General features: G+C 50.7%; 1 protein-coding gene across 5 annotated transcripts in view; it reads left to right on the top strand.

The window, feature by feature from the left end:
- Window positions 1–24,900, top strand: part of PBX1 (PBX homeobox 1) — a 127,241-nt gene that overhangs the window by 81,882 nt on the left and 20,459 nt on the right. For 4 of the 5 annotated variants that reach the window (XM_080348626.1, XM_080348625.1, XM_080348628.1 and 1 more), the window contains 3 exons: window positions 18,402–18,646; window positions 20,660–20,850; window positions 21,791–21,926. In XM_080348626.1, coding sequence (XP_080204752.1) covers window positions 18,402–18,646; window positions 20,660–20,850; window positions 21,791–21,926 — 572 coding nt within the window. Of the gene's footprint in view, window positions 1–9,904; window positions 9,975–18,401; window positions 18,647–20,659; window positions 20,851–21,790; window positions 21,927–24,900 lie in introns of those variants that run through there. The other variant, XM_080348627.1, reaches the window with a different exon arrangement.

The raw sequence follows: 24,900 nt of genomic DNA, 5'->3' as shown, positions 1-24,900 counted from the left end.
TGATTCCCGGGGGGGATGTGAGGTGGAGCAGGCTGACTGCCCGGGGGCAGTTTGGAGGGTGACTTGCCAGCCCATGTCTTGCTGGATTGCCATCTTCCCTGCATCCCGGCACCTGGTTGATGCTGTCCTGCATGGAAGTTGAGGCCTTGCAGCACTCATTAATTATTTCTGTACAATCCAGTGTCTCTCTCTGCCTTCCCACCTGGCCCCACTGCCACCCACCCGCAGGCTGGCCGTGGCCTGCCGAAGTCCCAAATCATGTTAATTCCCATTATTAAGAGCTTCTCCGGGGGCAGGGGAAGGGACACCACGCCGCTGCCGGTGTCCGCCTACGCTGGCCTTGCCGGTTGGGAGCCGGGGGTGCGCGGGGGGGGGGCGCGCTCCGGTGAGCAAGACGGGGAAGGCAGCCGGCGCTGCGGCTGTCAGCTCGGCTCAGCCCGGCTGTCAGGCACGGGGATGCAGAGGGCCTCATTGCTTTAATTGACACCTTCCCCCCACATCCCACCCACGCTCGGCCGTCCCAGCCTCATCCTTCCTCTCATCTCCCTTCTCCCCGGGAGGACGCAGGGTGCAGTCCAGCCCTCCTCCTTGCCTCAAGGCTGGGGGAAAAGCAGTGAGACCAAGGGCTGGAGCTGGCTGGGTTCAGGAGCACGGCTGGTATCCCTCACAGGATGGTTTTGTGTGTGCTGATCTTCCTAAACATTAGAGCGTCCTGTGTGGATTTCCTCTCCCATGTCCTTTTCCAAGGCTCTGCAAAAATGTTTTGTGGCAGCACTCCTGGGTAATTGCTGCCCATGGAAGGACCAGAGCCTGGAGACCCGTGGGATTTCTGGTCATGCCTTACAGTTTTGGAGGCATCTCTCCATGCTCATCAGTGAGGAGTGAGGGTACTGGCCATGCTGCAAGGCCCTATAAAGCCCAAAGGGAAGGGTGAAAAGTGGGGGCCGGAGGAACTGGCCGGATGGCTTCATCTTCCCCAGTCATCTCAGGTGTAAATTGTACCCGGCACATCAGAGTGTCCTACTGAAAGCCAGGAGAGTCTGCTGCTTTCTGGGCCAGGAGGGTAGACATATGGCCATGGAGTGCTGGTTGTTTGGGGCTGGTGCTTTGTTCCTGGAGGGGACAGCAGAGGCATCTTCTCTCTCTCCCAGATGAATGGGAAGCAGCAGATCTTGGGTTTCTTGTCCATCAAGAGCTGTGGGTGCAGGCTGTGACTTGGCCCAAGCAGGGCCAAGGCTTTCTGTGGAAGGTTGCTCTTTAGGGTGGTGGACCAGTTTGGAAAATCCCATCTCAGGAGCTCTGGGTGCAATGGATGCATTCAGCTCTGAGGAAACTGAGGTACACAGTGCCTGGGGCCAGTGCTTAGACCAGCTGTGATGGCGGCCACCACTCCCTGGTATGTGGTAATGACTCCTGTCCCATCCTCTGCCACAACCTGACCTTGGCCCACCCAAGCTAGCAGACAGGCTCCATAGTTGGTCCTTCCCTTGGATGGAGGCCTCAGAAGGCTTTGCTGCAACCATGGCTGGTCCTGCAAGGACCAAACCCTCCCTCTGTGCCTGTTGAGAATGTGCCATGCAAATAAAATCTAGCCGACCCCCTCTTCCCGCGGCTTTCCTTGCCAGGCGTCTCGTGAACCGAGTCACCTCCAACATTCAACCCAGGCGGCCAGTGCAGGCGATGGGGAGAGAGCTCCCATGGACCACGCTGTCTTTGCTCTCTATTTATTTTAAATTTGGGAGCCCTTTGAAGTCTGCCTCTGCAGCTCGTATTCTGCCAGGAGGCTCAGAGCAGCCTGTGTAATTAGCCCAGAAAAATGCCGCTTTCATGTGGGTCGGGGGACCCAAGCAGAGAAGAGATTTCCAAGGGCTTTGTTCTGCTGCGGAAAAATGTTGTTTGGGGTTTGGTGGGTTTCGACAGAGCTTTTCTCACCCTTCCCTTTTTCTCCTACTGTGAGGTTTTGTCAGGGAAAGCACAAGCTGCTGCTCTGCAGGAGATGGGCCGTTCGGGGCTGGGCTGGGCTTTCGGGTACGTGCAGAAGCGTCTTGCACTTGAGCAAGGGATCAGCCAGAGCCACGCTCCAGCTGGCCCCGGGGAAGAGTCGGACAACCCAGATATTGCAGGATTGCTTCCCACAGCTTCAGTTCTCTGCCTCTTTCTCCCTGAAAAGCATCCAAAGCAGGGTGCTGCTCTCCAAAGCCCTGTCGGCCGCTGCCTGCAGGCGCTGCTTCTGCACCACTGCATGCCAAGGGGTGCAAAGCAGATCGGCGCAATCCCTCACCGCCAGCCAGTCGGTGCTCTTGGTCGGCTTTCAAGCCGGTGATCGCTGCAGGTAGTGGTCAAGAACAGCAGGTCAGTGTTTGCTGTCCTGCCAGGGTGGTGAGAACTGCTGCGGTTGTGCTGAGACTCTGGGCAGCCTTTTTTGTACTCAGGGTTGGCAGAAATGCATGGTCCTTTGGGCTGTCTTGTCACAACAGGTTGTAGTTTCAGCCTTGCTTTTTACCTGCCTTTCCCCTCCCCGTAAATCGGCGGCAGTGGATCCGTGGTTCTTTTACCTGTTTCCTGTGGGTTTTTTTGAGGAGCAGATGCATTGCTTTTCACATCTTTTCTGGCATCCGTCCAGGCCCTCCCAGTTGCAGTGGCATCAGCAAAGAGGGGCCAGAGATGCTCCAGCAGGAAAGGTAGAGGTGTCCTCCTGCCCTAGGAGGTGGGTTAATTAGCAAATGGGTTTTCAGGATCATGAGGACATGGCTTGGGAACATATCTGTGCCAAGGTGATGGCAAGGGGGTGCTCTGATCGTCCCTGTGTGCAAGGATCTCCCCATCCTGAAAGCAGCAAGAGGCACAGACCACTTAAGAAACTGAGCAGTGAATGGGTTTTATTTTTTCTCACACCTTTTCTCCCCTGGCACTTTAAAAAAAACCAAACCCATAACAAACAACCCCAACTCACCCAATAAGCCAACATATAATTACATTTCTCCCCAAACCAGGGCCAACATGCAGAGCCAGCTGCTTTGGGCATGAGCAGAGGTCTTACCTTCTCCCTCTTATTTCTGATGTATATCTTGCTAAAAGACCTTGTGCCACCTTCCTGCCTAGAAGGGAGCCCTGGGGCCTCCTTGGGGACCTCTCTGCTCTTCCCAGGTCTGATTCCTTCAGCTTTTGCTTGGGGGATGAACGGATGCAATGGAGCCCCCCACACACAGGTCCCCAGTGCCTGCACGTGCCGTGCGTGTGTACGTGTATGGTGTGGGTTATATATGGGAGTATGGTATTTAGACCACATTAATGAGCATATGGGAGAGAAAGGAAAATGGATCATTTGTGGTTATGATCTGGCTACTGTCAAAATACAGTGTTATTTTGACGGTTGCTTTGTCTTTGCTCTCCGAGCAATATGAAGGTAGTTTCTTAGCAACAAAACTGTGTTCGCAAACAACGCTGGTGAAAAACAACCCCCCCCCCCATCAGGAAGAAGAGGAGGCGGTGGCCTCAAGAGCACTGCTCCCACGTGTCCCCTGGCCACACTACGTCCATAAACGAGGTGGGGAACGTCTCGCCGGATGGCAGGCGCTTGCCCATGGTTGTGGTGCTGTGCCAGCCCTGCCCTGGTCCCCTCTGGGGTGGGTTGCTTGGGATGCATTCACTGTCCTTTTTGCAGATGGGTAAACTGAGGCAACCAGGGCGGGGGAAGAGTGTCATGGGATGGCCTTTAGGTGACATATGAGGGTTTGAGCTTGTACTGGGTGACACTTGCCATGTGGTGGCTGGCAGGCGCTGTCTCGGTCCTCTTTTGGCCAAGGTCTTCTCCAGGGTCTCATCCCTGCATCTCAGATGGATCCCAGAAGGAGAGCAGGCGGGAGCTGCCTGCAAACGATTTTGGCAATGATTCTCCCCTGCAATTTGGAGCATCTCTCCTTTGAAGGCGGCACTGGGCCTGGTGTCTGTGCTGACGTTGGAGTCCATGAGAGCAAGCGGTTCCTCCAGCCAAGTATCTGCCAGGCTGTGTCGGGAGAACTTTTATCATTTCTGTCACAGACATCACAACTCGCTTGTCTTACCATACATCTTCCTAAATGTGACAGAATATTCAGCTGTTATTAATTGAATACTCTCTAATTTAACTGCTTAGCAGGAGGGAGAGCGACTGGTTTGTCTCAGCGTGTAGAGCTGCCGTCGGGCGCTCTGGAGCTCTTGGGGTGTGGAGGGGTGGTTTAGGGAGCAAAATGGGGCTTTTGGACTTGTTACTGTGCCCCCCCTCCACCCCCACATGGGCCTGATCTTGATCCTTATCTTGCCAGAGAAGGGCTCCAGCTTCTGCTGTGGCTCCTGGTCCCAGGGCACGTGGCCAAGCCCAGGCTGGAGATGCAGAGGACATCACTGCCTCCATCCCATCCCGGCACTGCTACCCAGGGATGGAAGGGAAGGGATACCCCAGAAACGTGACCGGGAGCCACTGACACTCTCTGGGTGCCCAGGAGGGAAGGGTGGTTTGGACTGTGTTGTCCCCACCTCTATCCAGGTGCCCAGAGGTGACACCTGCAGTGGGTAAATCCCTTCTGCTCTGCTGAGCTGCTGAAAGCAAGGCACAGCCCCTTTGATGGGCTCCTCACCTGAATTTTGATGCCTGTCATGGCTTGGCCATCCCCTCAGCCCCCAGCACATCCTGGTTATGACCCCTTCTCTTCCTCCTCCACATCCACCTCCAGAAGCTCCAGAGATATCCCACATGCAGACTGGTTGCTACCGTAGAGTTGCTGAGAAGTTCAGCTCCTTGTGAGGACACGGGAGGGAGCCCTCCTGGCTGTCACCCGTGTGCTGGGGGGACCGTCCTCTCCAGCTGCCCCAGCCCCATGCCCGCTTGCACACGCTCGTGTCTCTCTGCCGCTCTCCCAGAAAGTTCAAACCCAGAGTCAAGTTTATTGTTTCTATCTCGTTTATTTTAAGTATAGTTTTACACTTTATTATATGCTGTGACATCTTAAATGGAGCCTGTCACTCCATCTTGACTACTGCTAGGGGCTACAGCCACTTACTGTGTCAGGCTTTTCGGCAGCCCTGATTAACGATATCAAAACGAATGGATCCCCGTCGCAGGCACAAGCACAGAAATCAAGGGGTGATTTGCATATTCAAATTGTGCACAGCATCGAAAAGCTGCATCTCGTGCAGGTATTGCACCAATACACCCATGGATGCATATATGGGCTGCCCTGTGTATGGGACCTGTATGTGCTGGTAAGGTTTGTGCACACCTACGTATATTTATTTAGTATCTTCAGCCAAAAGGAAAAAGCCTTGCCCTTTTTTTCCCTGAGTCTTTTAATCTCCCTGGACAATATATCAATTAGGATAGCTAAATGGAATAATTTTCTTTTTCTTGTGAGCCTGTTGGGATATGTTGCAGAATTACCCATGCAAATGCTTTTTTTTTTTTTCCCTGAAAGTAATATTTTGTTAGGTTAATTCATGCACTGAAAAAACAAACTTTCTGTTCTTCCAGTCCAATCTCCACTTACAAGTCAGGTTTTTGTAACCCTGTCATTAAAATGCGAGGTAGCCTACAGTAATTTGAATATTTCATTCTGCCGGCTGCTAATGCACTCTGCATTACAGATGGTACTTGCTCCATCCTTCTGGACTGGGTTCAATTATAAATGAAAGTAGGGAGCTGAGATTTGTCTTTTTGTCTCTGCTTAGTTGGAATAACACAATAAAGCTTGATGGGTAGGAATTCCTCAAGCTGCCTCCTCTTTGCCTCCGACATCTCCCATGTAGCTCTCTCTTCTTGATAGCAGATCCCACTTGCCTTTCAAGTCGAGCCCGGAGTATTTGGGTTGGCAGTGGCCAGGGTTTTCACAAGTTGTTTTTGGCTCAGATGCATTTTATCCCCTTTTTGGAAGTGCTCAGTTCAGTCGTTCTCTTTCTCTGTTTATTTGCCGTCCCCTGCATCCCTCCAGGTGGGGAGCAATGGTAGGAGAAACCCGCTTGCGCTGGAAGGAGGGTGCTGCATGGCTTTTGTGATGGTGGGGACACTTTTGGGATAGTGGGGACATTTGCTCCTTCTGGCATGACCCTTTTTAAACAGGGACGGGGACAGCAAGCCAGTCCTCAGCTGGAAAGAAGCGATGGGGATACAGAGCAGCCCTCCTCCATCCCAGGGTTGGCGCCGTGGGCTCTTCCCAAAGCCCCTGGGAATAACAGGGCCCCTGAAGATCCAAAGAAAACGTTCACCTCTGCTTCATGATTAACAAAAAGGGGGGTCGCAAACCTATAGCCCAGCTGCACGGGGGCTCTATATTACATACAGATGCCTTTCGCGAGCTCCGTCCCCGGCCGGTAAAAGCAATATTGCCGAGGGAGTCAGAGGAGGTGAGGGCAGGGCTTTCAATTTGGTTTTACATTTACAAGGACCAGATGGCCTCGCTGGAGATGATCTTTGATCTGGGACGCAGCCGGAGTTGGGCAAAGATGTTTTTTTTTTAATCTCCTCTGTGTTTATGGCAGGGGCCTCTCGCAGGAGCAGGGGAGAGCTGTGCGTCTGTCTGTCTGGCCAGCACGCCATGGGGCTGGGGGTCAGCCCCCCTCTGCCCAACGGTGCTGCTGAACCACGCGGATGGGTGGGCTTGGGGGTAAAGCCCCAAACGGGGTTGTCTGGGGTAGAAGGCAGACCTGGGTCCTGCTACCCCACTGCCCTGCAGCACAGAAATCAGCGTCAACAACGTTTTGCATGGAATATAATTAAACACACGCAGGCGCCTCGAAACAGAAGTGCCACTAATTGATCCTTTTTAATTATTTTTCCTCATTTTACTGGTGTCTCGCACCCTTCCAGCAGCACAGAGGTGTAGGGGGACTCTTTCCTCCCCTCTTGCCTTGCCAGATTTGGGTTTCTTTCTTCCCCCCACATGTTTTGAATGGAGCGGGAGCGAAGGCAGCTGATCCTATTTCACAAGCACTTGGACTCTTGCAGCACTCTCCCTCCTGTCCAAACAGATCGTTTACAGAAGGGGCCTCTATTTAAAGAAGGAACTGAACGTTCAGAGCTGGTTTTTGGCCTTAAAACACTGCCGACCGGCTGTTGCCTTTCAAAGAGTCAGGCTTTGTCTGGCGCACTCAAGGACTGGGTTTGATGCCGGGCTCAGCAGGTCCTCATGGAGGTGCGAGGGACTGAGCATCATGTAAAAAATGTGCTCGCTTATTTGCCCGAGATCACTGAATCTCAGCAAAGCTGGGTTCAAGATAGCGTGTCTTAGGTGTGGGAGCTTGATGACTGTCTAGACTCAGGTAAACTTGATCTCTCTGTGGTGGTGTGAGTGGGACCAGGTTGGAAACCAAGCAAATGGAAGAGGAGCGTTCAGGTAGGCTTTGGTGTGACCTTTGTGTAGTATAGAGAGACCTTGTGTGTAAGGGAAGCCTGCAAGTAGTTGGAGGAACATTGAGTCCTCAAGAGCTGTGGTACTTCAGAAACGCACAGGGGCAATGTGGATACAGGTTCCAGGGTGGCTGGTTTTGGTCCTGTGTTCTAGGTGACATCTGTAACAATGTGAATTGCCCTGATATTGTCCCAGTATGGGCCACCACCGAAAGTAGGTGCCTGAGATGGTCCAGGGACTGATACGTAGCATCTAAATGGTGGCTACACTGCAGGAGCTGGTGTGGGATTTCCAACATCTTTGGTTGTGGTTGTTTCTAGTACTTTGGACTTGACCTATCCTCATAGGCATATAGCTTACTTTCAGATTTTTCATGGAAGAGGCTTGGGGTTGCCTCATACCATGGCTGGGAGAGAAGCATATATGGGGAGGGATGGTGTCTGATCCATCAGGCACCGGAGACCCTGTCTCTCAGGGAAGAGCAGTGTCGATCCTCCACTAGACAGAGACCCTGGGCCATGGCTGGTCTCAGAGAAGACGATCACACATGGTAGGCACTTCTGATCTGCCTGTGCTTGGCAGTGGCCGTGCTCTCCCCTTTGCCAGGGCAGTAGGTTTCCTGCTTTAAAGCCCATCCTTGAGGTTTTACCCTGTGTGGAGAGTCCTTGCTTAAGACTTGCTTCTTCCTTGTTTTTTGCTTTTCCCTTATCTGCATGCACCAAAAATAAAGGATATACTATTCCTGCAGCCACCTTCTCCAAGCATAGAGGGATAAGGCTGCCTTCAGGTCAGCAGGAGTGAGAAGTGCCGTGCTCGGCTCTTGGGTTGCATCAGAAAGTCACTGCTGGAAATGAGAACTTGGTTCTGGGCACAGACCAGTAAGCAGGAGGTGGGGAGGTCCCTTGACAGTGGAGGGAGAGGATATGGCCCCAGGGTGGGAGGCTGTTAGGTGTCTGTCCCTGGCTTTTGGTAGATGTCTATCATGGTTCTACACTGCCTGCTCTGTGAGAGAGAAAGGGAGGGAAAAATCAGGGTATTTCCTGCAATGACCTGCATGCAAGACTTGGAATCTCTGTCCTGTATTGCACAGAATCCCAAATCTAGCCCATGGTAAGGCCATCAACTTGGGAGACAGAGCGACAACGCTGTCAGTCATGCGATGGGCAGCGAGTATCTTCAAATCACTTAGCAAACCCAGGACTTGAATGGGACATTGCCATCAATGAGCTCCAAGCCAGCTCTCGTTGGATGGAGTCTTACGATCATCTTTTTTGAAGGATGGCAGGAGAAGGGAATCTGAAATGCAGCTTTTCAGCTTGGGCTCTTGCCAGGTTTTTTTTCACCTATGACTTTCCTGCCCTGGCTGCTTTGTGCACCAAGCAGCCATTCATGTCCAGGGGAGATGACCTTTCGGAGAGGGGAGCCGGCTGGAAAAGCAGCTTCCTTCTGGGGAAAACCTCTCTTTGTTTGTTCTGCGATTTCAGGGCTTGGCCTGGGGCAGTTGAAATGGGACCCTTGTCCTCAAGAGGGGCTCTGGAGGCCCCCGGCTTCTCATTAGCAGATTCAGCTCATTCAAAGGACCCATTTCTTTTCAGCAAGGAGAATTCATATGCAAAACACCTCGCAGGAGCAGGAGGCAGATCCCAGCACAACTGGCGTTCAGGGGGGTTTTTTATGGCTGGACCTGTCCTAGGAGCAATCCCATCTTTTGTTTGCTGATTTGTTCCTGCAAGGCTTAGGGAGCCCCACCTCCACTCCATGCTCTGAGCTGGGACTTGTCTGCTGGCCTGACCAGCGCCAGGTCCGAGCCACCTCCCAGGATGGAATCAATGGTTTACTCTGTCCCTCAGTGACAGTTTGCTCTCTTGATGCTGCAGAAGGGTCTCTGGTCCATTAAACTCCAGCAAGGAGAAGGTGAGGTCCCAGCATGGCAGGTGCTGCTGTTGGAGATACCAAGGCTGAGCCCTGCGTTTAACCTCCTGTTGTTCTCATCACAACAGCAAAATGTGATTTCTTCGCCTTATGTTGTAACCTAGTGTTGGAAAAAAATCCCAAACGCACTCCAGGAGGTGTGGGAAGGAACACGTGTGTGTGTTTGTGTGATCCTTCTCCCCTCTGCTGCCTGTAATGCCAATTTACCATCCCAGCCACCGGCTTTTCTCCGTGGCAGATGCTGCTCCCCTGAGCCAGGCCAGCTCGTGGTCAATTAGCTGGGTTACATCTTCTGCTTAAATCAGAGCCAGCAACAGAGCAGCGCTGAATCTTGCCCTGCTTTCCTTTATCTCCTGCTGCTGTGAGCAGCTGGAGGTCAGTCCTTGTCCCCGTTCCCCTGCCCATGGCAGGGGCTGGGGTGGGATGGAGAAGACTGGATGGCTGCGAACAATCTCTCCCTTACTATGTGGTCAGTGCAGCAGGAGAATTTGAGATGTGCTGGGTTTGCCTATGCAGATAAGGGACTGATTACTCCTCACAGCTGTAACTGGAGCCTGCTAATCCTGCCCTGCTTAGGAAGGGGAAAACTGCTTAGTGAGATAAGCCAAGCGTGGGATTACTCCAGCATTGCTCCCCAGCGTCAGCCTGCTTCGTGGCCAAACTGTGAGCCTGGCCTGGGGCTGTGTGGGGTGCTCAGAGGGATGGCGAGGGGACCGGTGTGTGGACAAAATTTATCCATGTTCTTCCAAGGGAAGGGTGCCAGTAAGACAGGGTTGAACCCTCCATGCCCAGAGTTTGGCTCTGGGGTGATAGGTTGTTTGCAGAGTGTTATTAGGGGGCATTAAAGTTGATTTCCTTAATTAGGGGGAGTTGTGAGGGTTTCCTGCTCCATGGGACGTGGCAAAGGTGTGTTTGAAGCTGCTGTAGCTGGAAGAGGAGGGGGTGGTTTGTCCACCGGCAGGGTGGTTGGCTTGTTTTTAAAATTTCCAACCAGTTCCAGCCTGCTTTCTGCTGCTAAACTGCCCCTGTTTAGTGATCTGCAAGGGTTCATGGTGCAAGAGGTTGCATCAGCTCTGGCTTCTGAGCGCTACCTGCCCCCAAATTTCAGGTGTGAAAGTTACAGCTGGGAGTTTTGCTGCCGAAGCCAATGGGAGTTGATCACCAACCTGCAGTGAAGCATCCGCGACTAGACATGGGTTGTGGCATCAGGACTGTAAAGACAAAAATAGAAAATATTTAAATTTGATCCGCAGTGCTTCATTCGACCGCAACACATCGATAACTGAGCATGCAGGGGTGGCGTCAAAAGTGTCCATACCTGGCTTGGCTATTAGCCAGGAGCTAAACTGATCAGCAGGAGGAAGACATGGGGAAGGACTGGAAAGATGAGCTCATCTGTGTTCATTCAGCTTCCCAGAGAGTCACATTTCTCAGGGAATCTGGTTTTCAGTAATCACCGCAACACTATGCCTTATTTTTGTGGAAAAGGCTATTTTGGATCCTTTTCCAGCTTAGGGGTGGGATTTTTGTTTTTTCCCCCACAATGTGTTAGTGATAATTTTCCAGACCTTTTGAGCATTTTGCTGCCAGATCCTGACTCACTATGGCAACCCGTTTGGCATTTGGGATGGGGTTAGGAGAAAACTGGTACAGAGTGTTTGCCAGTTCTATCAAATACGTGTCTCTCTTCTGCAGCTTCCATGGCACATGCGAGCTGCATCCCCCCCAAGTGATGGAGAGCTGCTGCTGGGAACTGAGAAACTTCTTGGCATGTGATAAAGTCCCTTCTCCTGTTCCTCACACCCCAAAATTACAGTTTGAAGGCAGTTCAGACTGTTTTGGGGGGTGGATTCAGCAAATAGTTTAGCTTTTTCTGCTCTAGCATGTTGGGAAGTTAGCGTTTTCTAAAGCAATTGGGTTGTTTTGAAATGAAACCAAATTTTGATGTAAAAAAGAAAAAAAAGCAGGAAGGGGGAAACAGTAACATGAAATGGGAGGAGAAAATTTCATTTTTGATTCGGGAAGCATTTTGAATTGATCTGATTCTGGATAGCAATGCATGTTCCCAGCACTGGTGGTAGGTAGGAGGGTCTTGGCGGAGGTGTCACTGTCCTGAGCATCTGATACTTCTGCTGTTGATCATGGCCTTGGTTGGGTCTCCAGTAGGGCTTGTTGACCATGGCTGGAGTTGGCCTCTGAGGCCAGATGGACCATTACTCTGAACTGATGTGACTTGCTCCCTGTCTCTGTGAGATTATGTATTTTACCACAATTTTGTGTGCTTTATGGACTGAAGGAACACTTCTTCACCTTCTAGAGCATCTCTCACAAGATTGTTTAAGTGCTTCATTTCCAAGCAACTCGGATGGACACTCCTGTGTTGGTAGAGGAGATGGGTTTGCAAGCGTCCAAGATGGGTTTGCATTGCTTATGCGTACAAGCCTCTGTCTTTATCTGTTGCTGGGATTTTTGTTTTGTTCTATGGCTTTAGACTGTGAAGATTTGTGACAGAAGTGGCCCATCGGTTTCATGATGTTCCTCTTTTTTCTGAGAAATAAATAAGTTAGATGCACAAAAAGCCATTTTGCCAGCTGAAATTTTCCATGCCTCATCTCATGGCAGCCTGTTATGGAAAATCTGAGCAAAAATCTGTTCATCCATTTGTAAGTTTTGGAAAGGTTGGAGCAAGGAGGGGAACTTTTATGTCAGTTGTAAGAAAAAGAAACCAACAACTTCTCTTAATTCCCTCTTCCTGGAAGGGTGTGTGTCGGTGTATTTGGAAATGCTAGTTTCCATTTATGTTGGAAATAGGTGTTTGTGTTTTGATGTTGATTTATGTAAACATGGTGAATATATCCAAGGGAGGTTTAAAACTTCCCTGTGATTACTTAGTACTGGAGTCTTCCACCTTGGCTGCTGAGGCTGTTGATACCCATTGAAGGTGGACACCATATGCTTTGCCAAGAAGACATTTCTGTTGCCGTCTGTCAGGTGGGACCTTGAACTGGCAGTGTGAAGACCCAGCCGGAGGTGCTTTAGGATCCTCCACAGAGCTCTGTGAGTTCATTTATTCCTTCTGAGCACACAGGGTCTTGAAGGTGACTTTGTATTTAAAGAGCAGATCCAAGACACTGGATTTTTCCTTTGTGTCTGGAGTTTGCTGTTGCAGGAGCAACTAGGCTGCAAATATACTTGCATGGAAAAAAAAATCCAGGAGTTCAGGTAGGAGCATGAGGCTTTTCTGCCCAAAATCTGGGAAGAGCAGCTCGAACCCATGCCATCATGGATCAGCCAAGGAAGCAAACCCTAACTCTCATGTTTTGGTTGTGACTACACATGTGAGCACGAGGAGGATGCAGTCACAAGCCACTTAATGCAGAGCTGTCCTTTGATATAAGGCAGATTTTTATACCAGGTTCAGTGCTGTTGATCTTCAGCATTCACAAATGTAGATTCGGACGGAATATGGAGATCGGCTTAAAATAAGGTGATTAGTTACTGGTTTTGTTAGCAGGGACACTTGCTGGCCTCCTGGCTGTATTTTTAGACCTGGACATGTAAAAAAAATTGTGTTTAAAGAAAACTGGTGAGCTCCTGGCGCCAGGACCGCATGAGCTCAAGCGATCATTGTGGATGGTGGTTAAATTTCAAAAGTTCGGAAGAAAACTGATGTTCAGTGTGTGTTTCAGGGCCTGGCTGAGCCTTGCGCGGGTCTGTACAGGAGTTTCGGGGTTCCCATGGAGGAGCTGCCGTCCCCTTGTTGTCCATGACAGGTCCAGGAAGGGATTTATGTGGGACTTTGGGTGAGATGTCCGTGCTGGGGTGGCATATCAGCCTTGCTGGGGAAAGATGCTTCTTGTCCTGCTTGTGTCTGTGGGAGGGGACGGCCGGGGCAGCCCGCAGAGCTCCACCAGCTGCATTGCCATGCCAGACATCTCCGATTTCCCCGCGGGAAACTCACACCAAAGGCAGCTCACAGCCCGACCGCCGTGGCAGAGCGATCGTCCACCTCTCTTAAAACTGCTGTTGGGTGGGTTGTTCCTCCCCCTCCCCAGCATATCTTCGGCACAGTGGAGGCAGGAAAGAAAACCCTTCTGAAAATCACAACCTAATTACTCCCATCTGCTCCGGCACTGCTTCCCATTTCTGCCTGCCAGGATGCTTGTCTCCGATGCTAAGTAGCACATTATTTTCGATAAGTTGCAATCATTTACTTGAAATCTCCTTCTCCTTTAAAATGTCCCCCTGGAAAGGCAATTCGGCAAGTTGGGAATGGGCAGAAACAACCAGGAGGAAACCCATCCTGAAGCAGCCCCGCTCGGGCAGGAGGGCAGCGTTCCTCCCGTACTCACCAAAACCACGCAGCAGTTTTCTATTTAGAAGGGTGGGTTTGTTTGAACATCCAGACGGACCCTTGGCTGGTGGTGTCAGCAAAGGGAGCTGGAGAGGAACTGTCAGCTTGTGTAGTTGGACGGGATCTTAACCAGCCGGTCACAGCAAATTTTACAGGACTGTGGTTTTGGCCACTGAAGTCAGCAGAGAGTCAAGGAACGCTGGTTCTGTGCAGCAAAGCCTCATGAGCGGCTGCGCTGCCTCTGGGGACCTCTCTTTTCATCATTGCAACCTGGATTGGCTTCATGTCATTCACTGCGTCTTCTTCTTCCGAGATGTCCCCATTGCATCCCTGGATGGGCAGTTCCCACCTTGCCTTACCTTCTCCAGTGTCTTCTGCTTGGCCATACCCTCCTCCAGTGTCTCCTGCTTGATCGGTGACTTCCACCCCAGAAGTCCTGGCGGCACCTAACTGGGGATGAGCACAAACACATGCAGCAGCATCCGTGGGGAGATAAAAGGATAAGGATCGGTGGGGAGTGCTGTACCATGGCAGCCTACGTCCCGTGTGAGTGGATATATCCCATGCTGGAGTCTGGCTGGGACAGGCCCCTGCTTCCCTGCTTCCAGCTTGCAGACCCTGACTGCAATAGGATAAAGTGCCCTTTCTAGAAGAAGCTTGGAGGTTTGACCATCCTTTTCTGCTGTTGCTGCTGAGCCACAGTCTCCTGCTAAGCTGCTGCCATCACCCTCATTGTGTTTGATTGCCTTCATGATGTTGTTCTGCCTGTGTTGCCTGCACACTTCTGATCTGTAGGGTTTGGAAGGGGTGGAGAGTAAATTGTTGCTGAAGTGTTTTGGGATGGCCGTGGGAGACGACTGTGTGCTCAGCTCTTGTGCTGAGCTGGCTCCACAGGTCCCTTTGGAAAAATGCTTCCAGGAAAACATAGTAAATAGGGAAGGGGATGGTGGCATAGAGGACCAGGAGGAGACTGGTTACCCACCTTTTGAAGGCATATGGCAGCACCATGTCCAGCAAGGGCTGTTTCTGCTGCCCCCTGCTCCCCACTCTGGCTGTACATCAGGCTGCGTGGCTCCCCCACCTCATGGGGACATCAGGCACAGGTGCCATGGTGTGGGGACACAGACGTGTGGGGTGCTGGCTGTCTCGCGTGAGCGTGGGGCTGGCTGCTCTGCAGGAGCTCCTCGGAGACACCCAGCTAGGTGGGAGACATCTTGGAGCACCTGAAAGCTTTGTCGACTTGATACTGTTTTCCATCCTGCATCCCTGAATAGAAAGGGCATGTAAGGAGCCAGGGAAATATTTTCAGCTTAGTCTACTCACCTTGTTCTCTGAGGCCAGTCCCACCACCACCTCTCCGTGTCCTGCACCACAGCCAGACCAGGACTTAGAGATGTCCTCTGCACACTGTGACTGTGACACCTTGCTCAGGAGGGAGAAGGAGCGAGCATGTGAGCTGGGAGCCATTTCCCAGCTGCTAGAACAGGTCTCCATGACCCTGGTGGCATCTGTGACCAGACCGCAGGCTGGTGGCTCGGCGGTCCCCAGCTGCTCCTGCTGCTGGCGTTGGTGACGGTGACCCTGCCACAGCCACAAGCTGTGGGGCAGCCGTGCTCCTCTGTCCCCTTCCATGGTCAGCCAGGCAGCATTTTGGAGCAGGGATGAGGCACATGGCTTGGCTTTGCTTTTAAAACACATCCATATTTATATATTTGCATGTGTGCATATATATATTTATATATTAAGATGCATTTTGAGGCAGTGAGGGCCGAGCACCCTCTAGCGGCATTTGCTGTGGCTCCGGGAGCTGCCAAGCCAGCAGGAAAGCGGCCAAGGACAGAAAGTCTTGCATGAATTTTCCTCCCCCCAGCTGCCAGCCGCTATCTTGCTTTTTGTTCTTGCTTTTTATTTTTTCTCTCTTTAATCAGGAGCAGCAAATGGCAGGTCCTGGGGATGCCAGGACACGGGAGGGAGGGTGCCCACAGCCCCTTGGCTCCGGCTTATGGCTGGACCACTGAGGATCATTCTGCTGGATTTATTTTATTTTAATTTGGTGGGAAAGCTGGCAGCCCAGGGAGAGCGGGCGCCTTTCACCATCAGCTGCCCCAGCACTGCGGCTTGTACCGGCTCACCTCAAGCCCCCCGGCCATCGGAGCGGGGGCCGCATCCCATCAAAGGGGATGTTTTGGGGTGTCGGAGCCACCAAGGAGCCTGGCACCCCAGGCGTCCTGGCAGGATGGAGCTGGGGACGGCACCAGGAAGATAAAAAAGGAGCTTTAAAATAACCATTTTATCTTCTCTTGGGCTGAGCGCAGCCTTCCAGGGATAAACAGGCAGCATCAGTTCTGCTTAGACACCTTGGCCTTTCCATTTATTAACTCCCCAGTGTTCTGCTGAGCCCGGGCCGTCTCCACACGGTCCCCGGCTGGTTTCAGGTCTCTCATGCGGGGACACGTGTCCGTCCATCAGATGCTCGGGATGCGAATGCACCCAGCGGGCGCTGGGCCCTGCGTGTCGCACGGTCGCAGAGCTCACGGGTTATACAGTGCTCTTCATCGGGAAGCAGCTTTCTAAACATCAACTAATTAATCACTTGTGCCTACCTGTCAGGTCAATGATTCCTGAGATCCTTAATCTAAAAATATTTCCCTTTTGAAATCCAGATGCACCTGTTTTGGCAACTCTGCTTTTGATTTATTTATTTAGGGTTGTTTTTGTCATTTTTGGTTTTTAGTGCACGTGTTTTTTAGAGTTTGTTGTTTGTGTTTTTGTTGTGTTTTGTTTTTTTTTTCTTACCTGTGTTGCTTTCCATTTGTATTTGAGCTTTTGATGTGCTTTAATGTAGTCCTGTTTTTTTGGTTTGGTTTCTGTTGGTTTTGTTGCGTTGGGGGATTTTGTTTGTTTTTTCCTGGATGAACAAGAATTTATTCTCTTTTTATTTATTTATTTTTTTATATAGCAAGTTTCTCCCCTGTTTCTCCGCCTTTCCTCTTCTCTTGTAAGGATTGTGGCTACTTTTACCCTCCTATTTCCGTCTGTGATCCCCAGCCGTTCTCTGGGTGAAGCCTGAGCCGTGGGAGCCACCCGTGGTGGGGGGGGACACCGGACCCATCTCCTCAGGGCTCGGCAACTGGCACCCGGCTCCAAATTTGGCACCATGCCCCCATCCCTCCGTACAGAAACGAACCTCCCTGGCGTGGAATTATTTATTGTTATCTCATCTTACTGGCAAATTTACTGATTTCTATGTTTTCTTCCCACCTGTGTTGACAGTGAATGTTTTAATCACAAAAATGCCAATAAGTGCCAGAGTCCTGAAGCTAATGATTTCAGTAGAGTTTGAGGCTTAAAGGAAAGAAAGGCTCTTTTTAGTGTTAGCCAAACCTCTCAACAGGGTCTTTAACATCAGTTCTATACTGATGACAGCTATATCCTTCTCTGTCATATTTCAGGATGAAGAAGACTATACTCTGTGTTTTTTTAGCTGCTCTGGTTTTACTTCTTATTGCTAACTCATTTTAGATTTATTTTTTTTTTAATGATGGGGAAAATCACTTACTCTCGTTTGCACTGCGGATTTGGGGAGTCAAATTCATCTTGGGTGCAAGCGGTTACAGCTTTATTAAAGTCCACACAACATTACCCAGCTCTAGGAATGCATGAGTGTGTGCTTGGAGGCAGGGGTGGTACTTTATTTTGTTTGTTTTGTTTATTTTGCAGCTGTGCACACCTGTGTTTGTGTATGCAGAAATCTTGGGTTACGCCTCTGTGTTCAAACACAGACCTTGGGGGGGCACATAAGGCACCTCCATCCTTCACACCTGGGATGTGCCCCTTTGCCAACCCAGCCCAGAGTGGTCAGGATGCTCCCTGCCATGTGTTTTGTCCAGGGGAGCCCTTGCAGAAGAGCTTTTACTCGATGCAATAATTGAGGCGGGGAGTACAAAGAGGGGAGGAAAATTCTCTCCTTGGCAAGTCATTCCGGGAGGATTGATTTATTGTCGTGCCTTTTCTTAGTATGGTTTAGACTTCGCTGGAATGACTGGATTCTTAAAAAGAAAAAAAAAAAAAAGGCATTTTCTAAAGAATAAATTTTATTTCATACTTTATTGTTGGCTTGTTTGTCCACTGCGTGGCTGAAAGAGTGGCCTTGCAAGCCCTCTCTGTCTGTCTTTAAATATGGGGAAACTGAGGCACAGTCAGCCCTCTACTCTGTTCATCTACCTTTGCCATCTGGACTTTATGGCTGATGCCAATGGTGCAAGATTAGGCTATAAATGACATGTTAGGTGACATGAGAGGACCCCTGGGCAAGCTGAGGTCTGGGCTAGAGACTCTGGACTTCCTATCCAGTGCTTGAATCAGGATTTGGTCTGTTTCACTTCTGGCAGCAAGAATAGGTGCATTTATTGTTTTTTCGGTTGGTGTTTCTAGCAGTTTTGCTGTGTATTTGAATGCAAAGTGTGGCATTCTGGGTTACCTCTGGGGTGAGCTCTCTGCCGGTTCTGCCCGACTTCTTCCCCACGGGAAGGAGGGGAGCTGGAGAGGAGTTGCGCTTGGTGCCGAGCACGTGGAGCACCAGGATGCTGCCTGCCTGTTGGAGTTCCCTTCGGAAAGGAAGAAAAACCCCAATGATGGGGACTGAGCCCCCACAATCCAACCTTGGGATGAGCATCCCCTTCCCTGAGTTAAACCCCGGGTCCGACTCAGCCTTTCCTCTTTTGTGTCTCCTGCAGTGCTGAGCATCCGGGGAGCGCAAGAGGAGGAGCCCACGGACCCCCAGCTGATGCGGTTAGACAACATGCTCCTGGCCGAGGGGGTAGCGGGCCCCGAAAAAGGAGGCGGCTCGGCCGCCGCTGCTGCCGCTGCCGCCGCATCGGGAGGAGCCGGCTCCGACAACTCGGTGGAGCACTCGGACTACAGAGCCAAACTCTCCCAGATCCGGCAGATCTACCACACGGAGCTGGAGAAGTACGAGCAGGTAACAGGCTCCTTCGTGGCGGAGAGGGCATGGTTTGCCCGAGGGTGACGGTGGTCGTGGTTTGGTGGGAGCCGGAGCAGCCGGGAGAGCCGCCGGTGCCAGCACCGCGGGGATGTGCACAGCCTGGGTCGCTACTGACATCTATTGTTAGGAGCGTACAGGCAAGTGCAAACTGTTGCTTGGTGTTGGAATGGAAACGTGCTTTTTCGAGGGTTGGGAGGGTTGGGGCTTTGCGGTGGAATGTGCCGCGAGAATAGGCTCAGCGTGGGTTGCCTTTTGATTTTTGATTTTTGCTCCTCCCCTCATATAGTGCCAAAAATGTGTGCTATGAACAGGGAGTCCTCTTTGAGGTGCTGGCCTCAGTGCAGGCGGTTTTCTAAGCAAGGCTTGAATCAAAATCTTCCTTTAATATTTTTTCTGCTTGAAAAGTTCTTTTTCCAGAAAAAAAAATAAAGAAACAAATGTCTTTTTTCTTGTCGTAAATTATTCTTATAAAAGGAAAAACTATTTGTGTCATGAATTCAGCTATTGGCAACACTGACAATTGCATTAAAAGCTTCACAGACCAACACTCAAAACCAGTTTCTTTCGAACACTCCCAGATACTATGCAGACCTCTCTTGGCCACCACGCGGCCTGCCCGTGTGATGAACGTGATTTCTACCCCAAGGTTGTGGTTTGTAGAGTGCGAGCAAGAAAGCATCCCTTACTTTTTGGGTGCAGGATGGGCTCTGTGGCCAGGAACCAGGCAGGGTTTCAAGTCTCTGGTTTAAGGTTTAGCCTTTGGTGGCTGGGGGAATTCAGTGGTTGCCTTATGGCATCTGGCCGCTGCCGTGGCAGCTCACTGGCAATTTTTCCTTTAATGCTCTTTATTTCATGCCAAGAGAAGACGACTTGAAATTGCTTGGGTGTCTGGGAACAAAGAGGTGCCCGGCTGAGAGCTCCCGTAGTCACTGCTCACCCCGGGAGATGGAGCTGTCAGCTGGAGATGGGCAGTCGGATGGGCTCCTTGGTGGTTCATGGGTGGGGATTCAGCTTGGAACGCTGGGGTGGGAGATAGTAAATCATGCCCATGTTGCCAGTCCACAAAATCTGTGTTTCTTTCCCATACTAGCCCCTTTTTCCCCTTTATGGGGTGGGACCTGGGGACATTGTCCCTGAGCATCTACTCGTGTCCCAGGAGCACCAAAGCTTCTTGAGCCATCAATGCCCCAGTGCTCTTCTCAACCTGGTTTTCAGGGATTTATTCTGGAAATCAGAGGATCCTGTCGTGCCTGCAAGATGCTCATGGGGATGGGGCATAGAGCAATGAAGTGAACTTTATCCAGCCTCAAAATCCCTCCCTTCTCCCCCGGCTCCCCTCACTGCCCTGTCCTCACAGCACAGCATGGGGACAGCAGGAGCAGCCAGGCAGTGCTGTGCCAGCAGCAAACTAATTGGGATTATTACCTGCTTGCCCTTACTTGTCAGGGCTCCTACCTCACTCAGGCTTTAATTATTATCGTTATTTACTTCTTAACTGATGTGCTAACAGCGCGGAGCAGGGCTATGTCAATCTGGGAGCTGTGCCTGTGAAACACACAGGGTTCTGCAGGACACGTGGTGCTGGGGTCCAGCTGGGACAGTTGGAGGAAGGACAGAGGGTCTAAAGGTTCATGGTCCTCCTCAGATACATCTATAGCTTCTACAGTCCCATCCAGAAAAACAGGCTTTACATGAGTTCTAGGGCTGCCCCAGCTCCATCCATGATACCTGAGAGCAAAGAAATTGGCTCCTGCTTTTCTCAGACGTGTTTCTTGGAAGTCTCTCATGCTCTCTGTGTGACAGATGGGAGAAATTTCTCTCTTCCTCGAGAGCCAGCATACCCTTGCTCTGGATCTGCCCGAAAAAGCCCCAGCCATTGAGGCCACCACTTGCGTCCCCTTCCTTAGCAGCGTTGTCCCTGTACTGTCCTTGACACCATCGAATGACCTTCCGATCCTGGGGCTTCTTTTGCTTTTCTTGCCATCCCAGGCATGCAACGAATTCACCACCCATGTGATGAACCTGCTGCGTGAGCAGAGCCGGACCCGACCTATCTCACCAAAGGAGATAGAGCGGATGGTGAGCATCATCCACCGCAAGTTCAGCTCCATCCAGATGCAGTTGAAGCAAAGCACGTGTGAAGCCGTCATGATCCTGCGCTCCCGATTTCTGGACGCACGGTGAGTTCATCCCCCACAAACTTTTCTCCCCACCCACCGTGCAGTATTGCTCAAGCCTGGGAGAGGCGTTTTGAGGTTCTGGAGTGAATCCAGGTTGTTCTAAAGGGCAGCGTCTCCTGGTATTGAGCTGAAGAGGCTATTTACCTTCCTTACAGTTCAGTTGTCTGTGGCTCAGCAAGGGAGGCGACAGCAATTCAAGACATCCAGCCTCAGGCTTGGGGAGACTCACAGCTGTACCTTGAGAACTGCACATTGCTGGCTTTGCTCTGGCAGAAGGAAATTCTGTGGCATTTTCCAGCAAACCTCTGTGGTGAAAATGTGCACTTCACTTAGGAATGAAAGTTAACCCTCCAGCCCATCCTGTCCCCTCTAGGTTCCTATTCTTCTCCTTCTGTTTCCATTGTCCCAGATTTTCAGGGTGTAGTAGATATATTTCACTTCCCCAGCTGGTTACAGGAAGGCTGTGGCTTGGGATGGGGAGGAGAGGCAGCTGCACTGGGGTACGAGGGAAGAGGTAGCAGACAGAGAGTGCCCAGCCGTAAATGGAACAAACCTCCCCAAGGATATATCTGTGGCTGCTTTCTCAGCACAGGGCTTTGCAGTGAGCAGCAGTAGCCAGGGCAGCCAGGTGTCAGGAGTCACCTTCCCATGTGTTAGAGCTTGGTGCCAGTTCAAAGACTCTTCTGTGAGCTGGAGGGTGCAGGGATCCTTTGAGAAGGAGACTTAACTTGCTTTGGAAGGTGCTGAGAGAGGAGTTGCCAGCAAGGTGCAGATGAGAAGCTTCCTGGCCATGAGTCTCTTGCACCTCATTCTCCCAGGAGCAGGAGAAGGAGAGAAGTGGGGAAAGTCGGGATATCTAAATATGCATTCCTATTCCTGGATCCCTGGCACTGATTCCCTTTCCTTTTCCTTCTGTTTCCCCCTCTTTCTTCATGCTAAGGCGGAAGAGACGAAACTTCAACAAACAGGCTACGGAAATCCTGAATGAGTATTTCTATTCCCATCTCAGCAACCCTTACCCCAGTGAGGAAGCCAAAGAAGAGCTAGCCAAGAAATGCGGCATCACAGTCTCACAGGTGAGAGAGCTCAGAAATACGGCAAGATGGGTACTGCCAGCAGGAAACCTTAGTGTGAAGAGCACTGCAGACCTCAGTCGAGTCAGTCGTGTCCTGGTGTTGATCATCTAATTACTAAATGAGTTTAGTGAAAGTCAGCTTAAATGGATGGGAGAGCAGATGGCAGACTTGCAGATTGAAGCTATGGATGGAAAAGGACAGTTTGGGAGAGGATTTAGAAGGGATGAAGACTTCATGGAACCACAGCTGTGTGTGCAGTGAAGGTATTAACAACACAGAAATTATGTGGCGTGACCCACGGAGGCAAAGTCTTCTCCTCAAGGAATTAGTGCTGGGTTGGCTTGCAAGAAGAGCTAATTTGAGCTGAAAGTCCATTCTTACAGCCCAGGGATTGAAACGCAGTAGGAAGAGTTGCACAGAGTTTGTTTGGTAAGGTAGAATGGATGAGGTCCTGGTGGGAATAGAAGGGTTTGGGACAGGCAGGCTAATGATTACAGTTTGTGTCCGAGGAGGGTGGGCTTTCTCGGGGTCATTTGTCATTACTCTTGTACTGCGGGGCATGACATCTCCCTGACTTGCTTATCCCTCAAAGAAAGTTGATCAATAAAGACAAAATGAATTATTTCCATACATTGAAGGTGGCCACGTAGTTCCTGGAGTCTGTAGCTTTGACCTGGGTGCTGCTGGGATTTGTGAGGAGCACAGCCAGTCCTTGGAGCGTTCAGCCGTACCCTGCTCAGGCCTGCCCTTCTTTATTTCCTCTCTTTTTGGAGCAAACTGCCTGACCGAAAGCCAATCTGTATGGCCTCTGGTAGTCTTGTCCTCCTGTGAGCTTAGCACTCTCTCTAAGCTCCCATTGCATTCCCCATCTTGGGCCACATCCCAGCGCCAGGCACATGCCTCTTCATCACTTGAGTAAACTGAAGACAGTGATAGCATCTGGTGTCCTTGTGAGAGCATGTCTGCCTTCAGCAGGAGCAACAGCATCCAAGGGTAGGTGTCGACACCGTGTTGAACGCCTGCTGAGTGACTCCGATTGCATCCCATGGGTCAGAAGACCCACACATTGATTCTTCCCAAATTTACCTATGAGAGCACATACTCACTTACGTAAAATTACAGCTGTCCTGATGCTTCCCCTCTCACTTTTAATTCATCTGTTCACACTTGCAACTTCTCCCTCACAAAGAGAAAATGCCCAGGAGAAATGCTGCACATAGGATGTTTTTCGCCTGTGCTGCATCAAGGCTTCTTGTGCCTGTCTCCAGGATCTCCCTCCCATCTTTGTCCAGAGAAGGCAGAAACAAACACACATGCAGGTCTCTGGTTTTGCTGAGGCTAAGTGGGAACACGGGACAGCATGAATCTCTGCAAGCCATGAGCAGAGTTAATTTGAACTCAAAGGCTGACCAGGTGTAGGCAGGTTCTTTGCTTCACAAGTTTTAAGATGAAGATAGATTGTGGTGGCCATTGATCCCCATTTCCTTCCCAGTGACCCTCAGAGTTCATCCACTGGCTCCAGCATTTGAAGCCCAAGAGGTGTTGTAGAGAGAGGACCAAGTAGGAAGACCAGGAAGGAGCACATTGTCATCAGTGAGAAAGTTGACCCAAGAAGTGGAATGGAGCTTCTCACAAACAGCACCTGCTCCTGGTGCCATCGAAATGTTCGCTCCCAGATCTGGGTTGGCTGCTGATCTGAGTTACTACCTTTTGCCTCCCAGGAATTTCTGCAGGTTATATTTTCTTTTTTTCCTGCTCTGCAGCAGCGCAGGGCTGGAAACCTGCAGTTCAGTAGCAAGTAAATTGGTGGATGAAGCCACTTCTGTGTAGAAGCTGCTGATAGCAGTGCAGATAGAAAGCATTATAGGAATAATAGAATACTAGCATATGGATTTCAGTTGTCAACACCCAAGCCAAAACAATTTCCCTAAGATGAGGGAAAAATCATGAGCTTCCCAGGATGAACATCTAGTATGGTCTTCTGCATCTTGGTGCTCAGACAGGCCTTTCGGTAGGGGGAGTGCTGATGTACTTGCTCTCACCAGCAAGCAAAGGGAGAATGTCCTTGGAGTCCCACCAAAGGGGTCGATCTGCTAGCTCAAGATTGCAGCTCCAAGCAATACTTGGGGTGTTGGAGCTCTGCAGCATCCTCTGACATTTGCCCATTCTCTTCATCCTGATGAGCTTTCTCAAGCAAGGTCAGTAGCAGCTGGAAGTTGTCTTCTGCTTAGATATCTGCACATAGGAAAACAGTCCTCTGATTCTCTGTGTTCAGTGTTGTCAAAGGAGAAGCTGAGAACTGCTTCCCAAATTGCAGGTTGAATATTTCCCATGTCTTCTCTGAAATTGTTCACAGTGCCCGCAAGTGAACAGGGTTATTATCAGCAAAGTACTGAGCGGAATTTCGGGAATGCTGAGTTCATGGTGTTTTGGGAGGTACCGTGACATTTTCCATGAGAAGCAGTTCTGGCCAGATACCACCCCCGAAGCTCCCGGTTTATGTAGCAGCTCATGCTAAACCCTACAAAGCCGAGTTCAGCTGGATGAAAAGCACCCACTTCTGACCTTTTGCACTGATTTCACACAGATGGATCAGAAGCAGAGCTTCAGTGCTACCAAGGCAATTTTGTGTGTCAGCCTGGCCTGAGTAAATTTGTTAGATCTTTTCCCTGAAAGCCACACTGGCATCTCCAAAGACAGGAGAAGGGACATCAGGGAACCAAGGCATCTGTCCCCATGAAAGGGAGACCTAGATGGAGCAAATAAAAATTTCCAAAATGACATGTACCCATTTTCAAATTGTGCAATTTCAGGGTCATTTGACTTTCTCAGATTTTTTTAAACCCATCTGACATTTTCATGGGGTGGGTATAGTGGTTCCTGTGGAGCATCCCCATAGTGTATGACCCATCCAGCCAGATGTATCTGCACAAACCCAGTGCTCCCAGTTGGTTCCCACCACCTTTCCTGGGCC

The sequence above is a fragment of the Nesoenas mayeri genome, assembly GCF_963082525.1.
Source record: "Nesoenas mayeri genome assembly, chromosome: 8".
NCBI classification, from domain to species: Eukaryota; Metazoa; Chordata; class Aves; order Columbiformes; family Columbidae; genus Nesoenas; species Nesoenas mayeri.
This window is presented reverse-complemented; position numbering and strand designations above follow the sequence as displayed.